The sequence below is a fragment of the Numenius arquata genome, chromosome 2 (genome assembly GCF_964106895.1).
Source record: "Numenius arquata chromosome 2, bNumArq3.hap1.1, whole genome shotgun sequence".
NCBI lineage: Eukaryota > Metazoa > Chordata > Aves > Charadriiformes > Scolopacidae > Numenius > Numenius arquata.
In genome coordinates this window covers 102,424,384-102,438,271 of record NC_133577.1, presented here as the reverse complement: position 1 = coordinate 102,438,271, position 13,888 = coordinate 102,424,384, and the positions used below count along the sequence as shown (strand labels likewise).

The 13,888-nt window shown below is 34.1% G+C and overlaps 2 protein-coding genes across 2 annotated transcripts in view; one reads left to right on the top strand and one right to left on the bottom strand.

Moving 5' to 3' along the window:
• Positions 1 to 13,888, top strand: part of IMMP2L (inner mitochondrial membrane peptidase subunit 2) — a 476,967-nt gene that overhangs the window by 192,319 nt on the left and 270,760 nt on the right. The window lies entirely within an intron of this gene.
• LRRN3 (leucine rich repeat neuronal 3) lies at positions 4,025 to 6,151 on the bottom strand. The gene has a single exon (XM_074162355.1). The coding sequence runs from the start codon at positions 6,149 to 6,151 to the stop codon at positions 4,025 to 4,027; it is 2,127 nt and encodes a 708-aa protein (XP_074018456.1).

The following is a 13,888-nucleotide window of genomic DNA, read 5'->3' as shown; positions in this document are numbered from 1 at the left end:
ATTAAAGATAGTGAACATCCCAGTTAATAAAAGAAAAAATTTAGCCCTATGCCTTGTGTAGAAAAAACAACCTTCCTGTAAATGAAGAGATTATTAAAAAGTATACTGTACCACTATTAGGAAGTTCTTGTCTTGTTACACTTTTTTAACAGATTCTACTTTGCTGAAAAAATTGTTGTTACGTTTTTGGCATATGTCTGTGAGGTGATGTTAAGTTAAATACACACTAAGCTATTAAAGCTAAAAAGGGTATTTATTACTTCCAAAGAACCCTCAGGTATCTGTGGAAGGAACAGCTATACATTTTTACACACAGCTACACAAGAATCCCAGTGCTCACCTGTAGAGTGTGTGGGGATTTTAACATGAAGAATGTCTTTGGTTATGGAGAAATAATGAATCTTTTTAGAGATTTGTTAGGCTAATGGAGATATTTCTGTGTAGATATTAAAGATGTTGTGTTTATGTGGATACTAAGTGGTTCACAGTGCTGCCACTGGAAGCGTTGACACATGTTCTACAAGATACTACTTTTGTATAGAAGAGAAAATAATGCATAGATACAATGAAATGAAGGTCTGCAGATGGGCTAACACGGTGCTAATAGAACAGAAGTACACACACACAACCAAGTGTATATAATAAAAGGATCAACCAACCGTTCGTTAGTCAACATACATGTTGAAATCTAATTTAAGTGGGTTTAAATGGCCTCACCTCCAACATACTTTTTACCATTGACGTGTTCTTACAATAAATAGGATTTGATCAAAAAATACACTAAGCTTACATTTCTGTTAGAAACATAAAATTTCATTGCAAATGTATTTAAAACCTCAGTAGAATACTGAAGAATTGTAATGCTGTTGACTTATAAGTACATGAGTAAATGGATGTTGATAGTAATCAACAGCAGTGATTAGAATGTGCTGGTAAGTATGGCTTTTTAAAGCTTTAACCTAAATCTGCAAACATTTCTTTCTGCAGATCCTTTGGTAAGAATGAGAACTGTTTGAAGGGGTATCCTTGTTCTCATTATTGCAGTTATATTCCTTCTTTGTATCCCATCAGTTAAGCACCCCTACCAAATCACAAATGTTTTATTCTATGAGTCACTAAAAATTCTGTGATCTCGTAACCTATTGTAGAGACATTGTTGACCCTGTTCTTATGGAAATTTTCCTCGTATTTCTTAAAGTTTCAATTTGAGTGATAGAAGTGAAGACATATTTGCACAAATAAAGAATATTACTCAATGATGGTTAATTACAGAAGATGCATATTTTTGGTATGCTGAAAACAAAAGCTTAGCATATTCTTTCAGAGATACTTTCAGAGAAAGGAAGTTATAGAGTTGTGAAATGGCTTAATCAAGGTCATGTGAGAGGAGGTTTGCAAAACTACTTTAAGAAAATGCAATATTTCTCATTTTTGGAATATAAAGGAAATCATTTACATCTTAACAATTAGCAACAGGATAACCAATTTCTTCTAAAAATGTAAGATATATTTTCATCTGATATCAATATAAAGTATAGAACAATTCAAATATTTCTGAGATATATCTAGTTACATTTCAGCTCTCAAAAGTTTAGTATGAAAATTCTTCTGTATAAAAATGCATTTTATCTATCAAAAAAACTCCTTTTAATGAGATATTTAAATAAAGTATATAAAGCCTGTACTTATTCTCTGAGGGGAAAAAATCTTCTTATCAGTGCTCCCCATTAGACTTTTATTTGTGTGCTGTTTTATAATGCTGTACAGAGATGTTTTTCCCTGAAAAAATTAGATTCTCATTTTGAAGCTCTAAGAGCTGTAAGTTCTAAATATAGCTAGTTTCCAAAGGTGAACATACAAGATATACCTACAAGTTCTTGCTGACAAGTACAATATCTGCTTGGTGATGGGTCTCACTGGAGCTACCCAATTTCTCGAGGAGCAGCTCTGCTCCAGGAGTGCTGAAACCTGTCATGCTGTTTCAGCCTTTCTCTGCCCAATTTCAGTGTGCCTTGATGTGCGGTAGCGATTCATCAGGTTTGTAAACTTCCTTTTTCAGTGAAACATATAGACTCTATGAATACCCTAAGTTTTGGTAATTTAAAATTGCGTTCTTCTTTCTGTCTCTAACAACTTGGACAATTACCTCTACATAATTTTAAAAATCCTGGGATTTAACTAGAAAAATAACATCTTTAACATGAAAGCAAGTTATTAATTAGTACCAGGTAAAATGAAATTATTTTTCCATGATATGTGTTTATAGAACAATAATATTTTGAAAGTATGCAGCAGACTATGAGTAAGTGAAAAAGTTAATGTCTAAGTACAAGAAGTAACTCTTCTGTTAATGTCTAAATACAGAAGTGACTCTTCTCCCTACAAAAATTCTGTCAGCAATTCAACAGAAATGTTAGCTTTAACCAAGTTTAGAAAGATAAAGTGGATATTATAGAGTTTAAAAAATGTTAGTCTACTAAAGACTTACAAGAAATGTTTATTACTCCTATTTTTACTTAGTAATTCAAGTTACTTATGCATTCTGTGAATATTTACTTCCCTTAGCGCAATGTTCAGAGATTATGATATTTTTTTTTCTTCATTCTTCCTGCTTGTTTTCATATATATGAGCCAAAATAACATAAAAATGTTTCTGTTGGTTTCTTTGTCAGGAGATACCGCATCTTTTCATCAGGTCAGATACTTTTTCTCTACTGGGTTTAGGAGTAGTTCCTTTTTCCATCCTAACAGAATTGGTTTAGCTTGTAATCAACATTCTGATCAGCAGCTTCTTGTGCTCAGTTGCTGCTTATGGGCCCAGTCCTACTCCCGCGAGGACTTTAGCTTCAATATGAGTAGTCAGGTATTTATTGTTCTCTTTTCATTTTGTTTCAATTCATTTCTACTAATAATGTTTCTGTCAGTCATTTATTGCTTGTTACATTGTGAAAGCTGAGGAGGTTTATAAACTAGTCAGTTGTTGTTATTGTTGAACAGATGTGTGCAGGTCCAGAAAGAAAACCTTAACATCATTTAAACCGTTCAAGCTATCCCAGTTCCCTGTATGGCCAGCCTAAAGTTTAGACATTAATAATAACTGAATTACCCTTTTGACCGAAGACAAAATATTGGATTTATATTATCTGAGTCTAAACATTGCATTCAGTTTTCAGGCTGCTGGGAAAATACCAAAGCAGCTCAAAACTTGCTGTTATCCGTAGCTAACAATCTATTTCCCTATCAGTCTTGTGTCTTCTTCCCACCCTTCTCTCTTCTTCCTCCCACAGTAAGCAATGTGTAAAAGATCGTTGTTATTATTATGGGTAAGTACTTTATAAAAATATTTATTGTGTGTTTTATTGCAATTATACAGCCTAAAACCAGCAAAAATATCCTGTGTGCTCAGATTGGTGTTTTAACAGGAGAATATGTAAGAACATATTTTAGCAGATGTTAGAATGAGTTTGTTTATTGTCAGACAAGAGGTCCCAGACTGGGGTTTTTTTTTAGAAACAAACAAGCCAGAAACTATTTTGATTTTAATCAAAAATGTATTTTCCTCATAAAAAAAATTCACATACTCACTGTGTCTACTCTACAGAATTTGTCCATTTCATTACACCATGTGTCAATCCTAGTAGATCTGTTCACTGCAAAAACTCGTGGCTAGTGTGTGTAATACAGCACAGGAGGAGGTATTGCTCAGTTCCACTACTTTTATATAATAATTAAAAAAAAATTACAGAAAATGTTCTTGGCTACTTGCACTGTATTCCAGACTTAAAAGTCCCATGAAAGTTCTAGAAAATGAAGTTAATTGTATTTGGTTGGTAGAATACCCTTAGAAGCCAGTTAGTTAAAATTCCTCTGTTATGCCGAGTCAGTCCATATTCCCATTTGTCGGCAGCAGCAAAGTCCAGGCGTCTAGTTCCTAAAAGAAATACATTTTTGTGTTGCCTTTTTGTTCAGCACAAATGCAGTCATGTGCTTTTTATTTCAGAAATTAAGTGATATACTGACATATTTATGACATATTGGTTGGTACACCTATGACAGTTGCTTTTACTTCCATTGCTGTGCTGTTTTCTTTGCCCATGTCCCAAAGACTGATTAAAGGAGGATATAGCTCATTGAGTGAAAAGGATTGTTTCTTCACGTAATTCTTTAGATAGCTGTGTCCAATACCATAGTTCATCTCTTGTGAGATGCAACTGTAGAGATATATCACAGAGATGATTCCCAAAAGAGCACCAATGCAGGCAAGGAATCCTATTATGTTGTTCTTTTCGTAGCCTTTCATTGCTAAGTCCAGTCCTTTTGTGGTTACGTTGACACATTGTTTCTTATTCTGTGAGTAGATAGTGGGAATATCTATACAAATTTTGTATTCGGTCGATGGATTTAGATGTGTAAGATTATATACCTTTATATCAGATGGTATTCGAGCGCTCTGTGCAGCCTGAGAGTTTTCAGCTCTCAGAAAGGCTGTCCATCTAACACTGGACTTCAGAATTTTCGAACTTGCTTTCCATGAAACCAAAACAGAATTAGATTTTATGTCTTTTACTTTAATATTCAAAGCTCCATTGCTGTCCTGAGGGAAAGAGCCGTCCACTTTAATCATGATGGACTTTAGGTCTGCCCCAACTAAGTTCGTTGCTATACACGTGTATAAGCCACTTTCTTTTTGTGTTACATCACGTATATCTAATGTTCCTTCAGAATGAATGTAGTATTTATTAGAAATAGTATTAGGCAAAAGTTTGTGTCCTGATGGTGTTATCCAGTAGATTTCAGGTTCTGGTTCTGCTGTTGCTCTGCAGTGTAAGGAAATATGGCTGCCAGTTTTTAAGTCCAAAGTAGATGGAAAACTTTCAGGAGCTATCAGGGGGAGACAGATTTCCATCATTTCCCGGAAGTGTATCTGTCTCACATTCTGGCCTTGGAATTCAGGAGGGTCTACACAAAACAGGGACTCTGGCTCCATGAAGCGAATATTTGTTTTATTCATGTTAATCCAGCGGATGACACAGTCACATCTAATGGGATTGCTGTGTATACTGACTTCTTTGAGGTTAGGCAAGGATTCTATTGTACTGCGGTACAGGGCACTCAGCGCGTTGCTGTTGAGCATGAGCGATTCCAGCTTGGGAAGTCTGTAGAATGCATTTGGATGAATGTATGATAATCTGGGGTTATTGGTAGCTTCTATCTTTCTTAAATCTGGCAAATTATCAACTGCAAGGCTATCTATAGAAATCAGTTCAGGCATGTTATTAATTCCCAACTCTTTTAGGTGCAGCATATTGCTAAAATCTCCTCGTCGTATTCTGTTAATGGGATTCTTATTTAGATCCAGGAATTTGAGATTTGTAGCCTTTTGAAGAGCAATGTGGGGCACTCTAACAAATCTGTTGTCATAAAAGGAGATGCTTTCTAAATTGTCAAGGCCAACCAAAGCATTATCTGGTATTTCAGTGAGATTTATGCCTGCTAAAACTAGGCTGCGCAGATTAATAAGAGGCTTAAAGTTCATATCTTCAATTCTGATTATTGGGTTTTCTCCAATCATGAGAATTTCAAGATTAGGAGTAGCTTCAAACCACTTCCTGTTGATCATTTGCAGACCATTTGAATTGAGATGAAGTCTGAGAAGGTTATTGAGGCCTATGAAAGCTCCCGGTGCAATCACAGAAAGCAGGTTATGATTAATATAAAGCTCTTGTAAATTGTGCAGTCCAGAGAGACATTCTTCAGGGAGTTCAGTAAGTTTGTTTTCTTCAAGGTACACTGAAAGCAACTGTGGTATCTTTCTAAGATTAATACTGGTCACGGAGGATAAATTGTTCTGAGATAAGTCTAGACCAGTTAAATTCACTGGGAAGTCTACTGAATGTTCAATTTTTGCAATATTATTAGTTTGTAGAAGTAGAACCTGTGTGTCAGCAGGCAGTCTGGCTGGAAAATTAAAAAGGCCTAAATCATTACAGTCCACTGTTGGAGCCTCCATATACACAGACCTGGGGGTGAACCATGGTCTGATCTCACATATACATGACTCTGGGCAGTCTGCTTTTTTTTCTACAGCTTGTACTAGTGCAGTGATAACTAGGCCAAGTAGAAAATTAATTTTGAGTTGCATGTCCTTCATCTTAGCTCAAATGTTCAGTAACAGAACCTTTAGTATTCCACAATTATGGTTTTGGAATTCAGTACAACCTGGTCAATTGGTAATACACACACTTGCATTTGTCAGATGATGGTCGCGAAGGACTTTCTTCCTGAGGATAAGTGATAAATTTGTAACCAACTTGTCCAGTAGTAACAGGCATTTTGTGGAAATGAAGGTCACTCTGTCCTTGATGACATAAAATTGATAAGCTTTGTGAAGATGAAGTATGTATAGATGGTCATAGGAGATTAAGCAGTTCATTTATTTAGTAGTATTAACTTCAAATCCCATGATTGATTAGTGTTTGCAGGAATGACAGGATGACCTAAAATATAAGAAGAGGAAATAATTAGGATAAGAAACTACAAACTTATAAATTAATTTAGCCATCTTTTGCTCTCTAATGTTAATTATTACAAGTAAGAAAAGAAAATGACTGTGGTGCCTAGAGTATTGTAGTGGTATCCAGATAGCATAAATGAAGTTAATATAGTAATATATCTTTAGACTTGTAGCTTGTCATACATCCAGTGGAGCATTGCTCTACAGGAAGATGAAGATCCACAAAGTATAAAGCAAAATATATCAGTGAGATTTTTCTACATATTTAATGGTCCTTTAAAATATTTTCTTTTTTCTTTCAGTTATCACTAGAAGCAGACTGAGTTCTTTTGGCTTTGAAAATGTAAACACTGAGCAAAATCCTACAGAGCATGAATATTTAACTTTTGAACATGAAGTTTATAAGTATAAAGAACATAATTTATGTGTAATCAAAGGGAAAAGGAATTGTTGGATTAATACACATTCCTAATGATGACATTCTTAGGCAAGCCTGTGAGATATTTATACAGAAATATACAAAATTGATAATCCACAGGTTTCATCATGTTCTAATTCTTTTTGTAGCTGCTGTTTAGGAAGAAAACTTGCTTTTTTCTTTAAAGTGATAATTAGAAAGAAATATGTACCTCATAATAAATAGCTCATCATCTTGGCAAATTCAGGCTAATTACTGGGTTGCTTACTTTGGCTTCAATAACTTCAATTGCAAGGAATAATAACAGAAAAGTGTCTTAAGAGTGATAAGGAGGAAAAAAAAGTCTACACTAGGAATTGCTACTTTGGTCTGTAGCTCTGCAAGAATCAGAAATTTGCTGTGAAGTTGCAGACTGCCTTCATGTCCCAAATTATAGTAAAGACTGAAACCTTAGCATCTTGAAACATCAAATGTGTCCTCTCCAGGTTTTTGGTACGTACTTGCTTTCTCTGGGGAAAAAAAAAATCCTACTATGAGTGTACATTGTGTTCCAAGCAATATAATTCAAAAGCTTCTGTGTTTCCGCATATGAAGTAGTACAGATTATCTGCTTCATTTGCCTCAGGATGAAGACTTTGCACTAACTTTAAATGACTTTGTCTCAGAAGGCTGTCATATGATACACATTTATGCCCTTTCTCTCCTTGCCTCTAGTGTTAAAATTCACAGTGACATTGTTTACAAACTATAAGATAAGATCAATGCTTCATTGACTGATAAATAACTTTTGAGGTATTGCTGGCATAGATAGACAGAATTACAAAAGTCAAGTGTCAAGGATTTGGATTTTAAGTTTCCTTTCTAAGCCCGGGAAGACTGGGCATATTGACCACGTAGGTGTTCCATATCAACTCACAGGAGAGGTATTGGACCACATTGAGTGACATGAGCATTGGGCTAATTTCAAGTACATTTGGCAAGTCTTTGAGCCTGCTGTTTGTGTTATGTACATTTAAGAACATATAATATTTTAGTTTAACATGTAAGTATATTAATAAAGTGAACAGACAATGTGTGAGAAACATACAGAAAACATTCTGCTGTTTTGAGGATTAATAATATGTTTTTATGCAAATGGACCAGTTTATACTGAAATGCAAAGACATGCTGACTGAAATAGTAAAAATGTAATCTGTTTCTTTGTTCTGGGAAATGAGATGAAGGGAGAAAAGAGGATTGCTGTTGGGGGGGAGTAATTTTTTGAGTCATGTTCTTGATGCACTTTCTAAAGCACATGTCCCATTGACTTCTGGAATTTTGTTTGGCTTGTGTATTAAAAATGTATCTGTAAGTGTGGCAAATACAATATGTAAGCTTTTAATAATGGAAAGGTCATTGGAAATCTTACCTGAATGGTAAATTAATTGATATTCAACAGACTGCTACTGCAGCTATCAAATCTCAGCATTTTGATCCCACTATGATGCTGAGGGATTTCTGCTCAGTAGAGGTACTGGGAAAGTATTCTGGGGAAGTATAACTACATAGCTGACCTGGTTTTCTTCTCCCTGGACATTTGGTATTGGCCACTGTGAAAAATAGGATGGGGACAAAGGTGGACTTTTCATGTGTGTCCCAGGTACCTGAGAGGCTGTACCAGTTAAAACACGTAAACAACTACATTTTTGTGTATGTGGAGCCAACATCCTCCTGGATTTGAGTTTATACTTCTCCTGAAATTATACTTCAGCTTCTATGGGATTCTCAAATTAAAAAAAGGACACTGGACATTGGACGTTTTCATGTAATGTATATTAGAGTGGGCTTTCTGCAAAAGGCAGCAAAAACGATGTTAGAGATCCAGGTTGAAATTCGTTATGATTTAATCTGATACCTTTTCTCTTTCTGGTGAACGCTTCAGCTAATAAGCCACCAGCTCAAGCTCATATGGTGTTCTAGCATAAATCTTTCTTATTTCTCCAGTTAAAGTGCTTCTGCCTTATATAAAATATTCACTGGGGTTGAGTGCCTTGAATAACAGATTGTAGAATAATTTTCACACTCTCTCCCAGCCTGCATAGTCATTGTTCCAAAAGACGTTGTTTCACTTCAGAAAGATTTTTGGTTTAAATATCGCCATAGCTGTGAATTATTTTACGTGGAAATGATTTGGTATTAACTGTCATTCAAGGTGTGGAGTAAAAGAATGTTTCTGAAGTAGTATGGGCATCAATGGTCGTTTATGAGATCATAGAATCATAGAATAGAGTATCTCAAGTTGGAAAGGTCCCATAAGAATCGTCAAGTGCAATTCCCTGCTCCTAGCAGGAGAACCTAAAACTAAATCATATGACTGTACTACTGTACTACACATCATATGACATAGGACACAAAAAAGTGAAGTAGTTAAATTCACAGAAAGAATTGTATAGAATCATCTCAGTGGCAAAACATTTTTTTTAGTCTTTTCGTTTAGTTAGTTTAGTTAGTTTTGTTTTGTTAGTTTTTTTTTTTTTTTTTTTTTTTTAATAATTGTGTGAGTCTGATATACAATGTTGACAGAGAAGGTAAGAAAACATGGATTACTGATTTTAAGTTTTCTGGTCCCACCTGAAGAGATGAAAGCCCAGAATCAAGTTATGCAGTATGACTTTGCTTATGCCAGCTGGTTGTGCTGATTATGTGTGTGTGTCTGTGTGAATGTAATTAATTTTGATCCTTGAGATGTGTATAAACCATTTTGAACTGAGAAGTGATCTGCAGTTTACTGTAACAAAATAAACCTAATGGAAATTTATATCTTGTGCTCAACACCATAAACTGTAATTGAAGTTCAATTTCCTTGAAGAATGTAGCATCACAGAGATAAGTGTTTGTACTGGAAAATAAGCATTTAACTTTGTGATACTTTGAACTTTGGGAATGCATTGATTCCCTTTCTTCGTTAATGTAATGATAATAGTAAATATGTACTGATAATACTAAATAAAGATTAAGTTGAAATACTCTTACTAACAGTGACACTCAGAATTTTTGTTGATGGGTTCCAGTGCTTTAAAGCTAAGTGCTTTGTACCACCTGGAGTTTTATGTGAAAATTTTGAGTTTCAAATGTTGAGTTTTAAAGGTACTAATACGAAGGACAAAGAGAACCTGAAGGTTATTTGTCCTATTCCTTTGAGTAGTATTTAAAGTATCTGAGATTTACTTATACAGAGGTTTCTGTGCAAAAGCAGATATTTTCTTAAAAAAAAAAAAGTTTATTCCAATAATGCAATTATGTCAGCATTATTTGTTAAGCAAAAATACTATTTTTATTATGCTTGTGGGTTTTGGTGACCTCTCAAGATTTTTGATGTGATTCAAGTGATTCTTAAAACTTGTACCTACTGTGGTGCACAATAGAAAAGCTTGTAGAGATGAGGCTCAGCAGCAAATTATCCCCAGTAAGCTGATCTGTGGGATAAGTGTTTTCACACAAGCAGCAGCAGGAGATGTGCATCATAGTTTTGGAGTCTTGATGTAATTCTTTACCTACCTGCATTTATAAATCTTTATGTGCACTCTGATTGCACGTATAGTTCCTCATTCAGATAAAATGGTATGGTTTGCTTTGCATCTAAAAAATTAGTATTTCTTATTAGTAATGATATTTAGTATTTTTATTATTGTTTTCTTGTAGTAGAACTTCTGTCCTAAAACTGTTTAAATCTTTGTAAGCAGATTATTTAATTTCTTCTGGAAGGCCAGTCCTATTGTGATCCATACTTGCTGTCTTACTAAATACAGTATGCCTCTGGCTTTTAAGGTATTATCTCTTGCTTTCAGAAAAGTGCACCCTGATGCATGCGACTTTTTGCAGCCTAATTATCTCTTGTGTAGGCAATGATTGGTATGTCTTAATTAGGTTTGTTTCATTTACTGCTATTGACAGCTGGAGCCTTGGTTTACAAGAGGGTATCACCATTATCTGAGCTGGAAAAGACATTCAGTGAATGAATAAACTGAGCAACGTTTCTCATCACTGGAGCAACAGACAGCTAAGAACCAAGTCAGAGTGGGCAGAAAGGAAAAGAAACACGTCAGGTTTTGGCAATCTTTCTTTTCCACTTCAGCAGTTAGAGAGACAGTGATAAAAACTAAAAATGCAGCAGCTACGCTGCAATGTGCCCTGCTGGCAATAAGGCAAACAGTTCACTTCACAAGGACCAATTTAGAGGTGGCAAGCATTTTGAAAACACAGCTGTTCATACAAAGCTACCTTTCAAACACATCAACTGAAAGAGCCACTTCTCAATTCTTGTCATTATAACCACTTTGAGCAGTTTTAGGGACAGAAATCTGGAAATGTCACTAACCAAAAATTTTTTTGTGTGTTTTTTTGTTTGGTGTTTTTTTGTTTTGTTTTTGGTTTTGTTTTTTTTTATTGTTAGTTATGGAAATATACAGACTTAAGTTTGAACAGTTAGTATGTTTCTGACAATTTTATAAGGCAATTCTTCTGTGTTTATTGTAGCATCAAAAAAAAAAAAAAAAAAGTTTCCTTGAGGAATTTTTTATTATGACACGAGCAAAGAGTTTCGTACAGAATCCTGTTTCTCTTTACAAATACAAATTAACAGTTTGCTCTTACTGTTTTGTAATCTTATATATAGATACCATATAGTCTCAAACCATGAATGAGGATTTTTGGAAATTAATGTGTTTCTGACAATCTCAATTCTGAAGTGTTCAACTTGGGTAGCTGATGATATCAGATGACCATGCGATTTTAAGAGCCTTAGGTTGAAAACCTCAAAAACGAGTATCTGAAATATCTGGACATGTTTGAAAAATTTGACTAGGGCTTTCTGTTGGGACGTTGACTAATTTTGGAAATCTACTTTACTTTTTTCCTAATGATGGATTTTTAGAAGTTCAGGCTGGCCCTGAATAGCAGTTAGTGCAAGATGTAAAGGAAGTGACAGAGGTACTTCTATTTAACCCTAGAAGCAATTTGCAGTGTCTGAATAATTATTTCAGCATATGTGTTTATATTTGTTTTGTGAACTTGTTACACGTCCTTTTAATTTTTTTCCTTACTTGGAATAAATTTGCCTGAGGGAAAGCCACAAGCTTAAAATGTTTAATATGACTGTAAAACAGGACAAATCCTCACACCTTAGACCATTACAAGATAAGAATGATATGATTTTATATATCATTAAAAGTTCTTTATATACATGGACATTATGTGTTTTGAGGTTACTTGCATTTACAAATAAAGATAGATTCAAAAAACATGATCATCTAGATTTACGTGAGATTTACCCTTTTTCTTTTACTAATTGAGTCTGGTCTACTGTGCTCTTGTTTACTGTATCTTAATGCAATTTAACAGACACCAAAGGAATTTTCATCATGTACAATTCATTAAGAACTTACTGCAATTCTATTTCTTGTATCAATCAATAATTACATTACAGTGTTCTGGAAAACATTGCAATGTAATAAATCATAAAGCTTTGAAAATACAGTATTTAAAATAGATGTGATGAAAACAAAAAAAGTGAAATGGAATCCAAATGAATATTTATATATGGTATGTGATAATTTGTTGCATGTGCTATTTTAGAATAACTTTTCAATGGACTTAAATGAACATTTGGTAAAACCTTCTTTTAAACATGGGAGGATGGAAAAGATATAGCGCTTGTTTTCTAACCTATTTTAAACTGGATTACCATGACTTACCATGGAATGGCAGAAAACTGTGACCACCTGCCTGTGAAGTAAGGTGTTTGTCAATCATAATCGTGGTGCTTAATAGAAATAGTACATAATTTAGTTACTATTATTAATTTGGTGGCAGCAGCAGTATGGTGCGTTGGAGCCATAGTGGTGAAGAAGGACCACACCATCTTGTGTGCTTACTTGCTGCAAAACAAAACTGTGAGCTTTACTCCATAGAGCTTAAAATTTAAATACAAGAAGAGGGGCAACTGATGATTCAGGCAGGGCAAGAAAAAAAAAAGTCACTATGACAATCTCCAAATATCCTTTATTCTTTTATAGTTTGCTATAATGATAGTTTGCTATCATGATCCTGGATTACTTTTCCAGGCTCTGATTTTAGATTTTCTGTCTGTAGATCTCTCTCTCGTGCTTTTAACTTTAAATCGCACACTCCCTAGCCACTGAATACATCTGACCTTTTCACAAATGTCATAGCAAAAGAAGATGAAAAGTTTGTTTGATGATATTTGGTAAAGGAATTAATCATTTCAGTAATTACAGTTACCTCATTTTTTTACTTCTCCTAATGTGAAGTGCATAAAATAATTTTTAGGTATTCTTTCTGAGTGAGCAGAGAAATCATATTTAAATGATAAGAGAATGAGTTTCAATGGAATTTGTGCATTTCTTTACCATTTGTGTTGTAATCTCTCGTTTATGTTCTAATTTCTAATGTGGCATTCCAAATCCTCTTGCAATATTTTTAATATGTGGCAGTTAGACGACATCTAATAATTTTATATGCTTCGATCAATTGTAAAAGAAACTTTAAAAAGAATCTAAACTGATTTCTTATTTTATTTCTTCTTCTTAAATCAGATATTGAATGTACAATTCTCATATTTTCATCTAAAAGTTTAATTCATTGCTAATATTACTTGTTTTGATTTTTCTCAAGTAATAACTGCACATATTTTTTTCTAGTTTCCAGAGAAAATAGCAAGGATTAAATGTTAAAAATAAAATTTCAAAGTAGTTGGACCTTTGGTATCCTTGTTATAGTTTGTAACTTTAAATATTTAAAGTCACAGTGAAACCTTTCTATCGTTGCCATTATCAAGCAATTATGTCAAAAAAATATTGCTGTAACTTGGGAATATAATGTGTTAGTTTAATTTAGATTTATTCGTACATGTTCAACTTCTTTTTGACAGTTGTCATGTTAGTAGTGGAGAAGCACAT

Bases quoted from the DNA above. Each gene is read 5' to 3' on its own strand.
- LRRN3 (XM_074162355.1), bottom strand. From the start codon at position 6,151: ATGAAGGACATGCAACTCAAAATTAATTTTCTACTTGGCCTAGTTATC.